The sequence below is a fragment of the Zalophus californianus genome, chromosome 4, assembly GCF_009762305.2.
Source record: "Zalophus californianus isolate mZalCal1 chromosome 4, mZalCal1.pri.v2, whole genome shotgun sequence".
NCBI lineage: Eukaryota > Metazoa > Chordata > Mammalia > Carnivora > Otariidae > Zalophus > Zalophus californianus.
The window spans coordinates 7459567-7481953 of NC_045598.1; the positions used below are offsets into that span (position 1 = coordinate 7459567).

At 40.3% G+C, this 22387-nt stretch overlaps 1 protein-coding gene across 1 annotated transcript in view; it reads left to right on the top strand.

Moving 5' to 3' along the window:
• KIF1B (kinesin family member 1B) overlaps positions 1–22387 on the top strand; it is a 141267-nt gene that overhangs the window by 16226 nt on the left and 102654 nt on the right. Inside the window, 1 exon segment of the mRNA XM_035726999.1 lies at positions 21618–21694. Coding sequence (XP_035582892.1) covers positions 21618–21694 — 77 coding nt within the window.

Below are 22387 nucleotides of genomic sequence, written 5' to 3' on the forward strand. Positions count from 1 at the left end.
TCCACACTAATTAATGTAACCATCATCTCTCATAGTTACCCTTTTTTTGTGTGTGCGCGGTGAAAACACTGGAGATCTGGGACGCCTGGGTGGCTCAGTCAGTTGAGCGTCTGCCTTCAGCTCAGGTCATGATCCCAGGGTCCTGGGATTGAGTCCTGCATTGGGCTCCTTGCTCAGCAGGGAGCCTGCTTCTCCCTCTGCCTGCTGCTCCCCCTGCTTGTGCTCTTTCCCTCTCTCTCTCTGATTGATAAACAACAAACAAACAAACAGTGGAGATCTATTTCTCAGCAAATTTTAAATATACAATACTTTATTATTAACTATAGTCACTATGCTGCACATTAGGTCTCCAGAACTTACTCATCTCAGGACTAACAGTTTGTATCCTTTGATCAGTATCTCCCCTTTGCCCCCATCCCTACCCTCTGGTAACCGCCATTCTGTTCTCTGTTACTATGAATTTGCCTCTTTTATTAGATTTTTTTAAAGATATGAGTCCATGAATTATATCCTATGAGTAATTGTAAAAGAAAAGGATGCAAAATTTAGCATTAAATTGTAAACTTTAAATGGGTGAAAGGTGAACTTTATAGGGTATGAAAATTTTAAGTTTTTTTTTTTTTTAAAGATTTTATTTATTTATTTTGACAGAGACACAGCGAGAGAGGGAACACAAGCAGGGGGAGTGGGAGAGGGCGAAGCAGGCTTCCTGCTGAGCAGGGAGCCCGATGCGGGGCTCAATCCCAGGACCCTGGGATCATGACCTGAGCCGAAGGCAGACGCTTAACGACTGAGCCACCCTGGCGCCCCGGCAATTTTAAGTTTTTTTAAGAAATGTCAGTATTGATCATTTGCTCCTTAAAGTTTGAGCTAGATTTGTAATTGAAGTAGAGAACAAATGTTTGTTTGTTTGTTTGTTTGTTTATAAACAATTTTATTTATTTGAGAGAGAGCACAAGCTGGGGTGGGGGATGGGAAGGAGCAGAGGGATAAGCAGACTCCCTGTGGGAGTCCCTGAGATCATGACCTGAGCTAAAGTTAGATGCTTAACCGACTGAGCCACCCAGGTGCCCTGAGAACCAATGTTTATGCTCTTAAATGTCACTCATTTAAGCTATGTTGTTATTTGTGCTTCATTTTAAGAGTTACATTTCACGTAGTATATAAGTAAATCTTTGCACAGGGGCCATGCTAATTTGTAGCAGTCCAGTTTTAGGATATGTGCTGCTTAAGTGAACCCACTAAATCCTGATTATTGAGCTCTTGTTTCTCTCTGCAAAAAGTATTTAATTATAACTTAGTTTGGAGGCATTTTTGGCTGTTGGCATTGCCTCTAAAAATGCTGGTATATATCACAAGTTCTTTTAAAAGGTAGACTTTAGGAAATCCTCGATCAGGAGCCAGAATTAATCCTAAAAAGAACTACTTTCTCTGTGATATGTTTTGCATACTGAACTATCCAGGAGAAGTCCTCAGTGTCATGGGTATCTGTTGCTACTTTACTTATAGGGTTGCAAATCTTACTAAAAACTTGTAAGTAGAGAATGAGTATTAAAAGGCCATATTTATGAAATGCGAAAATCAATTTGTTATATAACAAAAACAAATGGAAAGTTTTATTAATATAAATCATGATACTAGTGTTTTTTTTCCTTGATGACAAATCGTTTTAGAATGCCCACATCTTAAATTGGCTGTAAGTTTATATTCATTGTCAAAGTCAAATAGCATTGTGTTCATTTCCCCACAGTTTTTATTTCTGTGATTAGGTGAAACCTTCATTCACATGGTATAAAACTCAAAAGGTACAAAGAATATACAGTTAAAACACTTCCTCTCCCCTATCATGTAGCCAACCTGTTCCTCTCCCCAGAAGCAACTTGTGTTTCATTTCCCTTCAGAGATAGTGTAAGCAGCAACATCTTTTTCTAAGATAGTTTTTTTTACCATTTTAATTAGTGATAAGTTATAATATTAGCTTATTTTTCAGTCTTGACTGATTTGTATGTTTTGTTTATTTATTTCTTACCCCTTCCCCCAGCAGCGTATGTTTTAAATACCTGAATAATGCAGTTCATGTTTATAATTTGTAATAGTTGTTTCCTTTGAGATTTTAGCATGAAAGAATATCCGTGTAAATTAATAGGATTTTGTGTCTACCATATATATAATGGTATGCTGAGTACTAAATAGAATATCAAAAAAAATAATCAACTGACCATCTAGGAGAAGTACACTATTATACTATGTAGTAAAGTTGAAGATTGTTTTGTAGTTCTGGATAGTTTGAGAAATGGATCTGGGTCTGCTAGATTTTCTGACTTTGCTATTTTTTTTTATCATACAGATTAAAAGCTCATAAGAAATTATTAATGGATTACAAGAAAGGTGTTAGAGCTCATTGTTTCTAAGATCTATAGATTTCTTTTTGACCTTGTTGTTTTGTTGTATAGAAAATACTGTCGATTTAGGGGAAAAAAAGTAAAATTATCCAAATATGATATTAACTCTGGATGAAGAATGTCAATGTTTTCACTTGTAGTAGGTAGCAAACTGAAGGAGAAAATAAGATCCCTAGTTGTACGCCTTTTGAGGTTAGGGCTGTAATTTTATAGTTTGTGAGGATATAAGTTCTTTTTTTAAAATTTTTTTTAATGTTTTTATTTATTTATTCATGAGCGTCAGAGAGAGAAGCAGAGGCCGAGGGAGAAGCAGGCTCCCCGCCTATCAGGGAGTCCGATGCGGCACTCGATCCCAGGACCCTGGGATCACGACCTGCGCCGAAGGCAGACGCTTTAACCATCTGAGCTACCCAGGCGCCCCAAGAATATAAGTCCTATTCACCGATCTTGCTTATCTCCCACAAAAATCTCTCCAGAATTATTGGGTATATTGATTTATATTTTTATGAAATATTAAGAAATGACTAGTTTTTATTCAAAGTAATAATTTGATTACAGTAGGCCTGGGCATATTGTACTAGTCATATGAGAACCAATCTTTGGACCATGTTAAGCACAGTGCTGAACTCCCAAATGGTTTTTCATCATATTTTGTTCAGAACTGTTACAGACAACAGGCTGGGTGGCTCTGCTCTGCCTTACCCTTTCTTTTCCTTTCTCTTTTCAGAGTTTGCTCTAATGTGAGTCTATAGGAATCACAGAGTTGTATGTACTATAGGAGCCTGCCTTTAAGAGGTTTAAAAGTGTGTGGTAGAAGACACAAGACATACTGAAATAAACTCAATACAAAGTAAAAGTGATCAAAGTGATAATTGCCATAAACAAGGGTTTTTAAAAAGTGCAGAAGTGAGTTTGGCAAAGGACACATGTAAGATTTGTAGATGATAGGGCATTTCAGCTGGACCTTGTGGAGTAAGGAGGATTTAAACTAAACATCCAGTATGTTTGGGGAAAATTTCAGAATTGCAGCTTTTTAGAACTTATTAGTGTTAGGACTAGACATGGTATTCCTGACCTTCATCTGGCTATACCACATTGCCTCTCTGTACATAAACATTTAGCAGGAGAAATTTGTGACACACATACATACATACATTTATTTAATTCATTTATTGACATTTTTTGAAAGTAGGCTCCATCCCCAGTGTTGGGCTTGAACTCACAACCCCAAGACCAAGAGTCGTGAGCTCTACCAACTGAGGCAGCCAGGCACCCCCAGAAATTTGTGACTCTTAGATTAACATTAGTCTACTGAAACAAAAATCCTCATTTGATGAACTAGCTTTGGGAAAAGTAGGGTTGGTTTTCTAACTATTTAGTTTGTTATGGCTCAGAAGGTTTGGGGTAATTTTGGTTCCTTTGAAAGGTATTTGTTCTTGGAAAACTAATTAATTGTATGAGAGACTTTTTCCTCTAGAATTTTTGGCAGTTTCAGTTTTCTACTAATGTTTTCTTTTTCTCTTTTCAATTTTATGTGGCAATTTCTTAGTAATTTGACTAAAATACAATCCAAATAATTTTATATGAGAGATTCTAAGCAAACTATATGCTCTGTTAGAAAGTATTAATGGCTTATTTAAAAAAAAGTTGGGCTTAAGATTGGTAGAAAGCATGCATTTTGTTGTAAAAAATGAAATAAATTTGCTATAGCCACATGTGTTAGCTGTATTAAAAGACTGCTGTGCTGGCAGGCTGGCCTGGACTGTTGCTCACAGGAATTATAGCTGATTGCACATGGAATGCAATGGAATGTTCCTGCCATAAGGTCTCCTATGAAAAAGTAGAAGAGGGTGAAGAGTACTTTAGGGAATGTGCCAAATCTGAAAACTGAGTAGTAGCAGTTTTATTTAAGCACTTTCTGGTCTCAGAGAGAATATTTTCCATGGCGCAGATAAATGTTACTGCCTTGACATTTTGGAGACCCAAGTGCATACAAATGGCTTTGTTTAAAAATATCCCATTATATTCCAAGTTTCACCCACTTTGGAAGCATTTTTTTTTTTTTTTTGGTCTAATCTTAAGAAGGAAAGTGGCGCAGAATTAATGGTTGAACTCACATTTATGGTAAATCTGGAGACTTTGAAACTGCATGAATTCCCCTCCGAAAAACCGGAGAGTAGATAAAGCTGGTTCTGACACAGACCTTTAGGTGATTAAATTGTAAACGTTTGCTTCGTCTTTAACCACAGGAATCTGTCTCTAGCTGGCCCTTTGGTAAGTCTCCTTCATGTATTTATCAATCTTCTTTTGCCCGGGGTCTTTTTGTTTTTTAGTGCCCAAATCTTAGTGGGATAGAAGGGACCCAGTTTTTTTTTCCCCTGTTAATTACTAACATGGTACATTTTTTAAGGCTTTTTCGTTCACCTGTGTACATTTCTAAATGAAATGCTGTACATCACAACTGGTACAAAGAATGACTTCATGTCCATTAATGAAAATTTGGGATGGAGGAAGGAACAAAGTGGAGGTTTGGAAAGAAAGACTTTTGAAAGGAATTCTTTTAAATCTGAATGTGTTTTCTAGCCGACAATCAGAATGAGGTCTCTTTAAGTCTTTTCTGGGATAAGCCATAATTAGTTAGATCAGACTCCAGGTGTCAACTCCATAACACAGCATCCAGAGTGCTTTCCAGTGTGGCTGGAGATGCAGGATAGGGCCAGTTCTTCAGCTGTGCTTCTCCACCTCCACGCCAGGTGCTCTAACCTTAGAGGTGGACTGCGCAGTAGTTCTTTTTTTTTTTTTTAATTTTTTTATCGTTATGTTAATCACCATACATCATTAGTTTTTGATGTAGTGTTCCATGATTCATTGTTTGCGTATAATACCCAGTGCTCCACGCAGAACGTGCCCTCTTTAATACCCATCACCAGGCTAACCCATCCCCCCACCCCCCTCCACCCTAGAAACCTCAGTTTGTTTTTCAGAGTGCATTGTCTCTCATGGTTCGTCTCCCCCTCCGACTTACTCCCCTTCATTCTTCCCCTCCTGCTATCTTCTTTTTTTTTTCTTAACATATATTGCATTATTTGTTTCAGAAGTACAGATCCGTGATTCATCAGTCTTGTACAATTCACAGCGCTCACCATAGCACATACCCTCCCCAATGTCTATCACCCAGCCACCCCATCCCTCCTACCCCCCACCACTGCAGCAACCCTCAGTTTGTTTCCTGAGGTTAAGAATTCCTCATATCAGTGAGGTCATATGATACATGTCTTTCTCTGATTGACTTATTTCACTCAGCATAACACCCTCCAGTTCCATCCATGTCGTTGCAAATGGCAAGATCTCATTCCTTTTGATGGCCGCATAATATTCCATTGTGTATATATACCACATCTTCTTTATCCATTCATTTGTCGATGGACATCTTGGCTCTTTCCACAGTTTGGCTATTGTGGACTGCTCAGTAGTTCTTAACCTACCCTTTCTCAGGATGCATTCTGTGAGCTGCATATCTCACTCATGCCCAATCATGTGTCTCTGTAACCTGCTACCATTTCACTGAGTCACTAAAACTGCTGCTGAAGATTGGGGCATTTAGACTTTTCTTTTTTTTATATAAGTAGGCTTCATGCAAGGGCCTTGAACTCACAACCCTGAGATCAAAGACCTGAGCTGAGATCGAGAGTCAGATGCTTAACCACCTGAGCCTCCCAGGTGCCACTTGGGTATTTAAACTCTCTTAGCAGCACGATTTTTTCTTAGAGCAAAAAACTGGAAACAACCCCAGTATCCATCAAGAGGGGAATGGATAAATAAATCATGGTAGATTTACATAAAATAGAATACAGCAGAGAAGAATTACTATGTGCACACACACAAATTATAAACAAACTGTAGCTATACGAGCAACTCAAAAAAGAAATCGGTGTATTTATATAGATTTCAAAGCATGCAAAGCTGTTCTCTGTATTCTTTATGCCGTACAAAGACACGGGTAAAACTATGAAGAAAAGTAAGGCGATAATGACAAAATTCAGCATGCTTCAGAGATGAGACGGTGGGCAGAGAGATCTGGAAGGGTCAGACAGGCGAGCTGCAGAGGTGAGAATCCTGTTCTATAACTGTCTGGTGGGTACCTGGGGTTTTGTCCTATTGTCACAGCTTGTACATTTTATTAAAAAAAAAAAAATATATATATATAAAGATTTATTTATTTTTAGAAAGGGAGCGTGCATGTGCACGAGTTGGGGGTGGGGGGGGGCAGAGGGAGAGGGAGAGTCCCAAGCCAACTCTGTGCTGAGCATAGACCCCAATGTGTGGGGCTTGAGCTCATGACCCTGAGATCATGACCTGAGCTGAAACCAAGAGTCAGACGCTCAACCAACTGAGCCACCCAGGTGCCCCTATAAATTATAAATTTTATGAATCTATCTACTGTTTGTATACTAAGTACTTGATTTGGAAAGTATACAAAGGGAAAAAAACTTAAGTCCTCACCTTGCAAATAGAGCTACTATGTACCGTGCCTATTTATATCTGTGACCAGGGCTTCTCAATGTGAGGGGCACAAACCCATGACATTTTTCTCGTGCCCCCTCTTTCTGAATCCTTCTAGACACTTTTCACTCCTTTTTCCGAAGAGAGGCATGTTTACTATCTTAAGTGGCATGTGCTTATTGATTAAATGACACTCATTTGGTCTCTGGAGTGGAAGACGGTAAGCAGCAACAAGAGCTTCTGTGGCACTGGGAGAAGAGCTTAGTAAAATCTACTGAAATCAACTTGGGTACCAGTGGCATTAAACTTTTTAAAAAATTCGAAATGAAGCACTTTTCCTCTAGTCAGGACTAGGAGTTACAGCAGTGAGGGGGGTATGTGTGGGGGTGTTGGGTTTGGGGAACAGAGGTGCCCCAGAAATGATACTACATTTACTCCGAGTTGACGGAAACTGAGTTGGTCCTTTAGAATGACCTTTAGATGATTTTTGAGGCTAGCCTTCTCAATTTAGCACTGTCTGCTGGCCCCTGACTTTGCTGTGCACCTTTTTACACCCTGACCTTCTGCTACCCCCGTCAGCCTTTAAAGCAGCTTTTGCCTCCCTTTCCTCAGGCCCAAAACAGACTGTATTTTCTTCTACATCTGACACGATGACTTCTTATGTGGCAACTTACTAAGCTGATATCCTGAAATGTATCCCTGGAGTGTACCTTCTTTTAGATGAGATAAATTATCATTAGCTTATTGAGCACATTTCTTTTAAGTATTCTTCAAGACCATGATTGTAATGGCTATGTAGTATTGTCATAGTAATAAACCATAATTTATTTAGCTAACCCCTATTATCAAACAATTGAGCTTTAAAACTGCTTCTTAGGCCCGCTGTAAACAAGAGTGTAAGCCCACACAGGGAAGGAAGGCATTGGGAAGCTAGACATGTCGAACCCAACATGTTCAAAACTGAATTCCTAATATGTGCTCTTCCAGTCCTGCTCCCCTGCACTCTCGTTCAACTCAGTGGAGATTCTGTCTTGGTGGTGGTTCGGGGCAAAAATAATGTAATCATCCTTGACTTCTCTCCTTTCCTCCCTCTGTCAGAAAGGCCTGCGGGCTCTGCCTCAGAAGATCTCAGAGTCTGACCACTCTTCCCCTACTGCCACCCCCGCAGTTGCCTCCTAGCGAGTCTTTGGGCTTCAACCCTTGTTTTCTAGGGCTCTCTTCTCGACAGAGCAGCCAGAACAATACTTGTAGAATGGAAATCAGATTGTTTTTTGGTTTTTTTCCCCACAAAACTCTAAGATGGTTCCCATTTCACTCACAATAAAAGCTAAAGTTTGTTCATTGACTCTCCTCTCCCTTTGTAAAGACTCTGTAGCCTCTTTGGTCTTTTACTTAATAGTGTATTGGGTACATTTCCCCATATTCCTTATGAATGTGATTTCAGTGGCTACATGGTCTTCTTTTGTACTTATGAAGCCTTCATTATTTAGCTTCTCCTCTGTGATCAGACACTTGAACCTTCAGTCTTTTGTTTATTCAGTGGAAGTGTTGCTAGTGCCTGCCTAGCCTAATGTCCCAGGGTTGCTGTGAGGATCAGATGGAGTCGGGTATACTGCGTAGGATGGTATTTGAAAAGTTACTCATTAGCTTGTTTTTTTTTTGTGGTTAGTTTTGGTACCTAAACTGTTATTTTCAATGGAAATATAAATTTAAAGGCAGAAACAATTGTACCTATCCCCAAGTTGGAGGAGGCCTTTGGTATTGTGTATTTGTAACTGCTTTTTATTACATTTTATAATTTAAACTTCTTCAATTACCTAAAAAATCTGCCATCTAGATTCCAAAACAGTGAAGAGAAGAAGACTAGCTAAAATCATGTAGGAAACCTAGTCCTCTTTCTGTGCCAGTTTTCATCTTACTGCTGTAGTCTTTTGAGGTTGCCTCGATTAAATCCAAACTGTACTCCATGTGTCCTTTATATATGCATTTGTTGTTTTTTTTCCCAAAAGGGAAAGCAACCATCCCAGGCTTTTCTTCCCTCCTTTTCCTTTACTCCTTCCTTCCTTCCTTCCTTCCGTCCGTCTGTCCTTCCTTCTGTCCGTCCGTCCTTCCTTCCTTCCTTCCTTCCGATTCTCAAGAGATGTTTTGGAGTTCATTTTTAAAAGTCCATGCTGATAACATGGTGCTGATTGCTCTTGGTAGTTGCCCACGAAGTGTGATGTGAAGTGCTGTAATGGGAGCTAGCAAAGTCTGGAGAGCTCTTGGTGAGACCAGGAAAGGGCCTGCAGCATCTGATTTTGGTAGGCAGGCAGGTATTTAGATTAATTTTTGGGAGTATATTAACAATTGCATAAATTTTGTCAAAATCATTTCCAGTGAGGTAAAAATAGTTCTTAGTTGCATGCTTAGGGATGAATGCTCTGTACATACAGATAGTAAGAATAAGAAATATGAAATTAGGTTTTTGAGAACATCTATAAGAAATTAATTTTTGTTATTCAGAAAGCATAGGCTGGGAGGCCACCAGGCCACCAGGCTCTCAGAGCCTTAGAGATAATAATCACAGCAGTGTGATGACTCATGAAAGCATCAAGGAGAGACATCTGAATAATTGAGGGATGGGGGGGGAAGGTAGGGAATGTCTGGGAAGTCTTTTTGTTTTGGCAGAACAGAGAACTGTATGGCCAGATTTAGCAGAAGCCATGTGAATGACTGAACTGCATTTACTATTTCCCTGTGAGATTGTTCTGCTCTGATACCAAGAGTTCATTTTGTAACTCTGAATAAACTTGAGGAGGCAAAATGGGTGAAGGAAGAAACAAAAGCAGCTTTTTTAAATGCCTGTTAGTGGGGAAAAAAACAAACCATGATTAGTAATTAACAACAACAAAAACAGTAATAAACACTTAAGCTCTGCCAGCCACAGTCAGGCACTTACAGATTTTAACTCATTTAGTCCTCACAGTAATCCTAGGGCAGATACTCCTATTTTCCCCATGTCACAGATGACTTGTCTGGGGTCACAGGTCTAGACATTGGGAGAACTAGAAAATGTGCCGCCTGGCTCCTGAACCCCTCTCTTAAGCTCTGTCCAGTACATCTTGCCTCTCAAACTAGTAAGATTTACTATTCTGTGTATAAGTACTGTCTGTGTGTAATTTGAACTTAACTGTTAGGTTAAAATTTATTTTGACGACCCTTCTTGATGCAGGATAATTATGAATAAGAAGGACACTATTCCTAGTTCCACCATCTTTATGCCACTTAGACTGAGCAAGAGCTGGGCCTTCTAGAGCATCTCCCTTCCAGTCATTCAACATTTGCTTAGGAATAGTTGTTCTGTGTTTATTAGAGCTTGGGATGCCTGGCTGGCTCAGTTGGTAGAGTATACATACAACTCTTGATCTTGGGGTTGTAAGTTCAAGCCCCATGTTGGGTGTAGAGATTACTTAAAAAAAGTAAAATCTTTAAAACAAAATGTTTATTATAGCTAGCATATTTATTTTATACCCAGTTGATGACATTGTGACATTACAGAGTTGGTAGGTTTTTTTTTCCCCCACTGTATATTAATTTTTAATACTCTGGGATTGAGTATATAGTGAACACATACAGTACATTTATATTGTTTATAGGATTTGGAGTCTAAGATTGTTATTTTAAATGATGAAGGAACTTTATGATTATAATTCTTCTGCTCAATTATACTTCATGGCAATATGCTTTTATATCATTTTAATATGTTTCCAGAAATAGGTTATTCTGAGAAATATGTTATGGGTTTGGTTTAATGGTTTTGGAATAGGTGTACAAAATAGCTTTATTGTGTACAATTTTTAAAAATTTTGGGTATAGAAGCTTTTGGAAGAGGAAGTTTGTACTGAAGATGTCACTGGGATTTTTTTTTTTTTTTAAAGATTTTATTTATTCATGAGAGAGAGAGAGGCAGAGGGAGAAGCAGGCTCCCAAGGAGCAGGGAGCCCAATGCGGGACTCGATCCCAGGATGCTGGGATCATGACCTGAGTCGAAGGCAGATGCTTAACCATCTGAGCCACCCAGGCGCCCCTGTCACTGGGATTTTTAACAAGCCCCAAACATTGCTGTTAGAAAATTTAATACAAAGTTACAGTGTTGCACAATGATAAGTTAATTGTAGTTGTGGGCAAAATCTTTCATAGTTTTCCAACAGCAGTATAATTGCTACATAGAGACTTTGAGAAATTAGATAAACAAATTCATTCTGGAGAATAAAAAGGTTTTTAAGTACAAATCTTGTTTTGACTGCCTTGTTTTCTAGGGCTTAGTAATTAAAACATTATTTCTGCATCTTTATGCTGAAGTAACAAAGTTGGGAAGAAGGCAAAATAGGGGGAAAAGTTGGGGCATGTAACAGACTTTGCAAGGCCAATTTTGACTGGAAGAATCTCTAAGAAAGAGAAGAGGGTCTTATGGTTCATCGGTAAACTAACAACTATTGAACATTTTGTGATAATCATTTTAAAGGCATTTCCATTTGTCTTGGGTTAAGGGTCTTCAGGTAAGCCTTCACATGAAAGAAGCTGTCCTGTTCTTCACTCTTCTCCAGCTCTCCGAAGGTAATGACTGTCAACTATAGCATGAGGAATAAAATGTTTGAACACAAAGGGGGAAAGGAGTGTAGGGCGTAGGGAGAGAGAAATGCAAGATCCTCTTCCCTGTGGACTGGGGAAAGATCTCGTCAGACCTTCAGTCCTGAAGCTGCCTTTCTGATTTGTGAAAGGGACTTAAGAAAACAGCCTTGAAGCCAGATGAGATCTGGATGGGGATGGGAACCAAGGCACAGAGGTGAGGAGGAGCAGAACGAAGTTGTTCATCGGGAAGTCAGGAGATCCCCAGAACAAAGACTCATTCCTCCAGGAGGGCCAGAGAAGCTTGTGGTAATCAACATTGTCATAATAAGAGGTAGCATAGCTTAATTCCTCCATGAAACATTTCCGTCTCCTCTCTTGGCTCTCGGATCCCTGTCCTCTCCCGCTTGCCTTCCTCCCTCACAGGCCATTCTCCCTCTGTTCGTCCTCACCTCCTAGGTTGGAAGTGCACCAGGATTTTGTCTCTTTTCTTTTATCTCTCCTCTGTCTCCAGAGAAGACAGACTCCCTAGGTGATTTCATTCAGGCTCAAGGCTGTAAGGGTCATGAGATGACAATGACTCCCAGATTCATTTCTCCAACCTGGACTGACCTCTCTGTAGATCTCTAGAATTGTCCACCTAGCTGCTAACCTAACCCTACTTGAAAGCCTGAGAAGTATCTTAAACTTAACATGTCCTCAATAGAACTGTTGTTTTCTCCTCCCTGTACACCTAAAGTGGCCCTTCCTTCATTCTCACCCATTCTTTTTAGTTTCTCAGACCAAATATTGGAGTCATTCTGGCCATCTCTCTCTTTCTTATAGGCTGCCTGCAGTCTATCAGTAAGGCCTGTCCCCTCTGCCTTCACAGTGTGTCCTGAATCCAGTTAACTTTTTACCGTTTCTACTCTAGCCTGAGTCAGTGCTGCAGTAGCTTCTTTCTGCTTCTGCCTTTGTTCCTATACAGTAGCTGGAGTCCTATTTGGAAATGTAAATCGGATTATGTCACCTCTGTGCTTCAAATCCTGTTTACTTCCTGTCACTTTGAGAATAAAACTAAAAATCCTCACCTTGGTCACAGGGCCCCACAGAATTTGGCCTCTGGCTGGCTATCTGATTAGACTTCTCATCATTATTTTTTTTTAAAAGATTTTATTTATTTATTAGAGCATGAGAGCAGGATGAGGGACAAAGGGAGAAGCAGACCCCCTACTGAGCAGGGAGCCCAATGTGGGACTCGATCCTGGGACCCTGGGATCATGACCTGAGCTGAAGGCAGATGCTTAACTGGCTGAGCCACCCAGGGTACCCTACATCTCATCATTATTTATTTTTTTCTGGCTACAGTGGTGGTCTTGCTTTTCTTTAAATGTTACTAAGGTCCCTGCTCAAATACTGCCTTTTCAGAGGTGACAGTCTGCCCACCTTTAAGAAAATAAATAAAAATTATTCATTCATTCATTCATTCATTCATTCATTTATGTATTTATTTTAGGTAGGGGAGGGGCAGAGGGGGAGAGAGAGAGAGTCTGAAGCAGACTCCAAACTGAGTGCGGAGCCCTAAGCGGGCTTGATCTCACGACCCTGACTACATGACCTGAGCCCAAACCAAGAGTCGGATGCTTAACTGACTACACTGCCCAGGTGCCCCAGAGGTGGCAGTCTTTTCACTTTTAAAAGCCACCCCTGCCGGGGCACCTGGGTGGCTCAGTTGTTAAGCGTCTGCCTTCGACTCAGGTCATGGTCCCAGGGTCCTGGGATCGAGCCCCGCATCGGGCTCCCTGCTCGGCGGGAAGCCTGCTTATCTCTCTCCCACTCCCCCTGCTTGTGTTCCCTCTCTTGCTGTCTCTCTCTGTCAAATAAATAAATAAAATCTTAAAAAAAAATAAAGTCATTGGGACGCCTGGGTGGCTCAGTCGGTTAAGTGTCTGCCTTCGGCTCAGGTCATGATCCCAGGGTCCTGGGATCGAGTCCCACATCGGGCTCCTTGCTGAGCAAGGACCCTGCTTCTCCCTCTGCCTGCCTCTGTCTCTTTCTCTCTCTGATAAATAAATAAAATCTTAAGAAAAACATTAAAAAAAATAAAGTCACCACTGCTACCCCACTGTCATCTTATATGTCCTAAGTCTGTCTTCCCCGGGTGATACTGTCTACATTAGTTAATTATCTGACTTCCAGATTAGAATATAAGCTCCTTGAAGGTAAGAGACCAGTTTTCACTAGATACTTCAGGTCTGGGGCAATGGTAGGCACTCAAATATTTGTTAAATGAAAATATTTTGAACATTTGCTTTGTATTAGAATTCTTGACATAGACTAGTCATTAATCCCCACAATAATTCTGTAAAGTTAGGTAATATTATTATTGTACCCATTTTACAGATAAGAAAATTGAGGCTCAGAGAGTTTGTTATATGTCCAAGTTATAGATAGATGCTAGGTTAATACTGGATACTTGGAGGGAGGGTTAGATTAAAGCCGCTATAGTATTGTTTCCTTCATTGCTAAAATCCTTGAAAATGTCGTCTAAAAAATTTTATATTCCTAGGTCAACTTGTGTTTGATCATTGAATATTGAGTCATACTGTAAGGCAAAATTCAGTTTTGGATCAAGAGACACAATGTTTTTATTATGGGAATGGACCTTTCTCTCTCCCTGCCCCCACAAATGCCGCATGGTGGAACTCATGGATTTCTGATGCCAAGTGCAGTTCTCATGGGAGTCATTCTGTAAATGGCAAGCAAAATTTCCCAAACATTCTGCAGTGGCTGCTGTGTTCTGTGTAATTGGTTTCTACACTTCCACTCATGCCTTCCTCCAGTCCCTTCTCCATACTGTAGTCTATAAATGTAATCAATTCGGTGGCTTCTCATTGTCCAGGGGTTCACCAACTCCTTGAGGTCCATCAGTGATTTGGCCCTGAGATTTTAGTGCTTTTCTAATCCTTTGTTGTTGCTTGTACTTGAGCCACACCTGCCAAACCAGTAACTGGATGCCACATGTGTCTTTTTGCCCAAGGGCTTCCTTCCTTTCTTGGGATGCATACTGCCCAGTGGTTTGGAGCCTTGGAGCCGCATCTTCCAAACTTTAGTCCAGCCTCTGGCCTTGGGCAGGTGCCTTCTTTGGTGCCTCAAATGTAAAATGGAGGTGATAACAGTTACCTACCTCATAAGGTTATTATAAGGACTAAGTGAGTGAATACATGTAATGCTTTAGCACAGTGCTTGGAACATAGTAAGCATTTAATAAGTGTTAGCTGTGGTTATCTCTCCACTTTCCCTACCTGTCTCCTATTTATCCTCAGCCCAGCCTTTTCTGTTTTATCAAATCAGAGTTTACTGACTCAAAAATCATCTCTCTTAAAAGTTTCTTTTCATACCTACCTGTTTCTGTGTTCTTCTAGGACTCCATGCTTATCTAGAATGGCTCTTACCATAATTTGAAAGTGTTTATTTATTTCGTGTGATTATATGTCTGTCTCCTCCATTGATTATTAGCTCTAGAAGGGCAGAAATAACTTGTTTGTCATTGTATCTCCAGCACATTGCCTGGCACATAATTTGTGCTTAATAAATGTTCCCAATGAATGAAAGTGCTGTTTAACTTTTCCTTTCTTAAAATAGGATCTTGGGATCTTTTGCAGTAGTGCTGCTGCTTTTTTGTGGGGGGGGGGCCAGAGGGAGAGAGAATCTTAAGCAGACTCCGTGCCCAGTATGGAGCCCAACGTGGGGCTTGATCTCACGACAATGAGATCATGACCTGAGCCAAAATCAAGAGTTGGATGCTTAACCGACTGAGCCACCCAGGTGCCCCAATTATGCTTTTTTTTTGAGAAAGATGAATGTTAGCATGGAAGCTAGCATTATTTCCAACTTGGGAGACTTGGAAAACTGAGCACAATGAGTAAAAGTACAGAAGGCAAAGGGGCAGGGACTGTTGGAAGACAGGCAGAAAGATCAGGAAAATGGACTTGTTCGGATGGATGCCGTCTAACAAAGTGTTTTTGTTGAAGATCTTTGCACCATCCTGGGTACAGTTGTATTCAGCAGTGGCTCAGCCAGTGCTTATTGAGTCCCCGCACCTCACCCTTCTAACTGTGTGTTCCAGAGGAACTGCTTAGGAAGATGAATGCTGAGAATATTAGCATTTATTTATGTCTGTTGGTGTTTATCATATGGCACTGCCTCTTGGGTGTGTGTCTTGAGTGTGAGGACAAGAATCTGTTTCACACCCACGCAAGAATCCTTATGCAGGTCAAGCTTGTCATATCTAGAACACTGGAGAAAATTTTACAGCAATAAATTTGGGTGGTAAGGTACATCGTCTGATCTGAGGTTCCATATTTCCTGTGAAATGCATACTGTAAGAGATAGTTCTAAAGACCTGGGGAGGAAGGGGGTTTTCCAGTACCTACCCCACTCTCTGCTTCCCATTATATTTTCCTTTACCATTCTCTTTCCTGGTGACCCCCATCAGCATATCTTCCTATTTGAAACCTGGTCATCTTTCCTTCTGTCCCCTGTTTACCCATTACTGCTGTTTCCTAGAAGTTGTATTTCTACTCCTGAAATAGAAATTTAGATTCCTCCTCTCCCAGAGATGAACTCTCTTGCCAGAAGTTGAGTAAGTTGGCTGCTCAGGGAGAAAAGACTCAGGAAGCGAGTTGTGTTGGGTGAGCTATGTACCAGTTCACAAATAAGCATCGCCTATTTATGAAGTCAACACTGAGTGATGCAGAAAGAGGAGTCATGGTTTCCAGCTACAAAGAAGTAATAATCTGTAAGGAAAGATAAAACTAACATAGTCATTGGTTCTTTGGGTATATATTGAGTATTTACTATGTGTCATGTGCTCTCCTTGGAGCTGGGATACAGCAGTAGATGAAACAGAATTTCTCGTGTCATGGAACCTATGTTCCAGTGACTCACATGACAAGTCAGGTAGTCAGGAGTGCAGTGAAGACAAAGCAGGGTAAGCAGGTGGAGCGTGAAGGCATGCTGTTTAAGTAGGATGGTCAGAAGAGGACCGTCTGATATGGTGATGTTTGAGCAGAGACCTGTATGAAGGTAGGGAGTGGGCTGTTCAGATACCTGAGAGAGTGGTGTTCCTGGTAGGGCCAAAGTGCAAAGGCCCTGAAATGAGAGTGTGTATCTTCAGTGAGAAGGGCAGCGGGGCTGGAGTAGGGGGTGAATCACTCCAGTCCCTGGGTAGTAGGTCAGAGAGGGAGTAGAGTTTTCTTCGGTGTATGTTAGGAAGCTGTTGGAATGTTCATCAGAGGCACGACGTGGATATGGTCTGGGTTAGTGTGAGAAAAGAACCAGTGTTCGCAGTGTGGAGATAAGACTCTGCAGGGGCCCGGGGGGAAGCCAGGAACCCAGTGAGGAGTTACTGTGGTCCCCCAGGTGAGAGGTGGCTTGGACTAGGGTGGTAATGACGGTGGTGGTGAGAAGCCATGGGATTCTAGATTCATTCTGAAAGTAGAGCTGACAGGACAGATCCGATGTGGGGTGAGAAAAGAAAGTTAGAGATGACTTTTTTTTTTTTTTTAAAGCTTTCCTTTATTTGTCAGAGAGAGAGCACAAGCAGGGGGAGCTGCGGGCAGGAGAAGCAGGCTTCCCACTGAGCAGGGAGCCTGATGTAAGACTCGATCCCAGGACCCTGAGATCACGACCCGAGCCGAAGGCAGTCGCTTAACCAACTGAGCCACCCAGGCGTCCCTAGAGGTGACTCTTAAGATCATGTGTGAACAGTTACTTGTGGAGATGGGTCTAGGTCTGGAGTATACTGTGTGTCCAGAGAAGTCTCAATAGGAGGGGAAGCCTCAGGTGTGGAAATTGCTTAAAAGGGGCCTTGAAAAGTGGCATGAAAGGTGATTTTATAGGAAATAAAGTAATATGAGGGGTACAGCACTTAAAATAGAGTTATGTTCTGACTCCAGTCCTCAGAATATGCCTGGAGTCCATTCCTTGGAAAAAGTGGTGATTTATCCTAAACAAAGCCTGCACACTGATGGCATGTGGCCCTGGGAGGTATGCTATGTTTACAACAGCTTTTATGTTGGTGAAAATAGTTTTTATGTTGAAGATATTCATTAATTACTATTATTTTATTCTTATGTGCTTTCTTAGCTCAGTTGACTTTGATACAGAGAACCATCGTATTAAATATTGCCTAATCTTGTGGTTATTCTCTCCATATTCTTTCTGTTAAAGTTGATGAACTGATATTTTATGTGTATATTGCATAGGTATGCACTGTTTTTATTTTTCTTTTTAGGCTGAAAATGGTATAGGATTTAATGAAATTAAAATTATACATGACAAAAGAAGAACATGCATCTGAGTGCCTATTTGGTGTAGGGCATTGTAGAGGATCTAGACATGGTCCATATACTGAAGGGATTTATAATGTGGTAGGAACATCAGAGATGTGGTGACACAGCTATAGGACCCCTTTGTAGTACTTTGATTCTTGCCGTGAAATAGAATTCTTATTTTATCAGTTAGTGGATGAACTTTCCTCACTTTGGTTTAAGGACCATGGAATAGGGTTAACGTATCCACCAAAACACTGAGAGAGTTAAAAACAAGATAAAATACCTATTTTTGAAAATTAGCATTTGTGTAGTGCTTTACTCATTTAATCCTCTGAACTAGGTATTATCTCAGTTTTAGAGAGGACTCAAAGTGCAGCGATACCCAAGGTGACAAAAAATCCTAAATATATTAAGTGTTCATCATATGTTTAGAATATTAACATATTCTAAGTGGTCCTTTGATCCAAATCCCATGCCCTTTCCATTACAAGTACTGTGTCCCTCTACCCCCTTTTATTCATAGTTGGAAACATCCTGTTTCTTAGTTGGGTTAAAGGGGAAGTAAGTTAGATCTCAACTGTTACTAATTCAGAAAGAGAAAACCTTTGGCACATTAAAAAACATTAGTTCGTTGTCCTTGGAAATAATGGTGGAGTTCATGGGCTTCTGATGATGTGAAGGGCTGTTACTGATATTTTATTTTTATAACAGTGTTTTCGTTTGCAGAGTTGGGAAGTTTCAAAATTTTTTATTAGTAAACTTTTCATATATTCAAGATAGTACAATGCATATATAAATATAAAGAATTATATAAAACAAACTAGCCTATTAAATAGTCCCCAGCTAACATATAGAAATTATCCATGCCTTTTGGGGCTTACACTACCCCCTCAAACACTTCACAGCGGTATTGAGTTTTACATTGCTCTAAGGTGTTTTCTGTAAATATCTTTCATTTAGGAATTAAAATCTTTTGAATATTGTGGGTAAGTTTCATCTTGTTTGACATAACTATTATGAAAATAGCTCTTCAGAATTATATTTTGATTTACTTATTTATGTTAAAATAAAAAAGAGTTTTGTGTACATACAGGCCGTTACTTAAAAGGCAGCTTGGTTTCAGATCTGTAAGTTAGGAGATGATTAGATTCAGAAGTTGCAAAGATCTGGAAGGAGGGAATCTTGAGGAAGAGGAAAAGGATTTCCTGTGAATCAAGAAAATTGCTTGCTGGTGTAATGTTTCTGCTTCTTAGTACTAGGAAAAAAGAGAACAGAGAGGTGGGATCTGAAAACTAGCCTTTCTCAAGGTGTTCTTGGCAAAGTTGGTACCACCAGTGAGTAGCTAAAAGAGTGAGTGAAGGGGGCATCTGGGTGGCTCAGTCGTTGAGCGTCTGCCTTCGGCTCAGGTCATGATCCTGGGGTCCCGGGATGGAGCCCCACGTCAGGCTCCTTGCTCTGCGGGAAGCCTGCTTCTCCCTCTCCCACTCCCCCTGCTTGTGTTCCCTCTCTCGCTGTCTCTCTCTCTGTCAAATAAATAAATAAAATCTTAAAAAAAAAAAAAAGTGAGTGAAGTATGGCTTCAAAGTTTTATGACAATAGCAGATTTCCTAGAAGTTAGAAAGTGTTTATATTAACTCGTTTTTGAGTAGTGAAGACTACTTCAGGGGTCATAGCTGATGTCTTGTCATTGTCTTTATCGCTGAGCCACTGAAACCTGAATCTGGTGCATGTAGCATGACACTAATTTCCATTTGCTTGGTAAAGTTTGTGTGTAGTCTTTCATCTTTTAGGAATTGTAATCCTCATAGTTCTTAGTTTTAAATGGGTAAGGAGAGTTTTAAACAATACCTGTGATGTAATTTTAGGGAGGTCATCATATACATGTGCGTACATGCACACATATGTGTGCATATGCATAAAATGCCTTACTGTGTTTGCCTTGGCAGTCGCTACGTACATATAGGTATACATACATATTCTCTACCTGCATATAGGTGTCTTGGCTAAGAATGGGGGCTCTGGAATTAAACTGTCCAAGTCCACATCCTGGATTGCCGCCAGCTAGCTCTGTAACCCTCGTTAAGTTAGTTAACCTCTTTGTGATGGTGTCTCTATCTATACAATGGCGGTAATAAAACCTCTGTCTGCCTTAGTGGTAGCAGGAAGTTCTTAGAGCTCAGTGCTTATTTATAGTGCTTATAGTGCTCCACGAATGTTGGCTATTATTTAAATCTTGTCCCTAGTGCCTTTTGGTTAGAAGCACACTCCATTGCTTAGGTTGCCGTTTGTGTGTGGGGAGATGTTCTTTCTAGAACCATGTCTCCTTGTCACATGATTATGTGCAGTGCAAGCCTTATTCATACTCTGTCAGCAGTTGAGATTTGAACATAAGTGTGTGGCCATACCCGTTGGAATCCAGCAAGAGAGAGAACTAAGCACCATAGCAACTGTTGCTATTTGTGTCCTGAGCAGCAGCTGCCCTGGACAGATTTATTTTTTAATCCTGATCTCACTGATAGCCTGGGATGGGGCCGTGCCTTAGAGAAGTGGATTGGTTGAGATATCTGGTCTTTGAGGAGATTTCATGACTACGTGTTATAAAGATTCTATTCCATGTGAAATATGAGGCTCTAAAGCTTTGTGTGTATGAGAAAGGAAGAGAGGCTAAGCCTCAGCGTTCAGACAGTCCCTGAAGTATAGTGTAATTGGACTAATCACACAAGAAATACTTTCAGTAGGGACAGTAAGGCTTCATGCTTTTCAGTCAAAGAGTAATTTTGCTGTCTAGGGGCGCCTGGGTGGCTCATTTGGTTGAGTGTCTGACTTTGGCTCAGGTCATGATCTCAGGGTTCTGGGATAGAGCCCAAGTCAGACTCCCTGCTCAGGGAGGAGTCTGCGTCTCCCTCTCTCTCTGCCCCTCCCCCCTGCTCGTACTCGGGTGTGCTTTCTCTCTCAAATAAATAAATAAAATCTAAAGAAAAAGTAATTTTGTTGCCTACAACATTCTGCAGATGATTTGTGGTCTGTGATTCCACTCTGTACCTGCATAATACACTTATGTATGTGTATACATGCATGTATATAACATGTTATCAAATGTGGATTTCAGAAATAAGACTGTCTTCCGATGAATACTTAATTATCAAATGCTTTTCTGGGTGCCTGGGTGGCTCAGTCGTTAGGCATCTGCCTTCGGCTCAGGTCATGATCCCAGGGTCCTGGGATCGAGTCCCACATCGGGCTTCCTGCTCGGCGGGAGGCCTGCTTCTCCCTCTCCCACTCCCTCTGCTTGTGTTCCCTCTCTCGCTGTCTCTCGCTCTGTCAAATAAATAAATAAAATCTTTAAAAAAAATGCTTTTCTAAAGTAGATAATAAGATCTTTAAAAAGGGTTTATTTCAGGTAGTAGTTGTATTCAGTAATTTTCTAATTTTTATTTCTAATGTATTGAAATATTTATGCAAATAGTTATGTGGCCCGTTTCTGAATTTTGGCTGTTTATTTACCTATGGTTTAGCCATAAAATATTTACTGAGCACCTGCTATGTACCAAGCTGTGTTCTGAATCCTAATGGTACCCAGTGAATACTGATGGTCTGATTCTTTTAAGTTCTATATACAGATCCTGCCTTTTATAAGTGTGATTATTTTTATTTTTCGATTACCTTCTTCAGATTCAGTGGTATGAATTTACTGATTTGGATGTTTTGAACTTAAACATAACTTCATGTTGAACTAAAGAGCATGTAACCGAGTGACTTATAAAATCAAATCATTTTCATTCTCTAGGTATTATTAACCCAAAGAACCCAAAGGAAGCTCCAAAGTCCTTTAGTTTCGACTATTCCTACTGGTCTCACACCTCGGTGAGTATACTTACGGTGCAGTATAATAGAACAGTGCAGGTTGTGAACAGTTTTGAAAAAGCTTGAAGGTCCAGATGGAGTACAGAGATGACCAACACCTAGGAGAATGGAGAGAGCGAGGCCCTTTGTAGTATCCTCCTTAGTAGAGGACCCCAAATCTCGTTGGCTTCTAGGGATTGGTCCAGAACTACAGTTTGCATTTGCTTTTCTTCATTACATGTTTTTAGTTTTTTGGGTTTTGTTTTCTGTTTTGTGCTGGAGTAGGAGAGGTTTTAAACTACTGACAGAGCCTGATGGCCAACAGAAGGGCCTGTGAAGGGAGTTGGACAACATTTGTCACTGAAAGCTAGGTTTATTGAGAAATAGCTATACTACCTGGAGTGAGTACAAGGAAGTATTTATATATGTGGACTTGACCTTTGAGCTTTTAGTACCATTTTCCATTTAAGAAAATTTTCTTGCACTTTTCTGTGAATGGAAGAGTGATACTTTTAAGGTTATGGAAAGTGACGTGTAATCAGGTGAGATAATTTCATGTAGCTATTTTTATGTATGGCTGAGCTGGATGACTGTGTGTGTGTTTAATAAGAGAAAAATAAGCTATGTGTAGGAGGGCCTTAAAAATTTTATAATATCTTTTAATAATTGTTGAGATTCCAAACACTTGAATTTATTATAGCAGTAATCAAATAA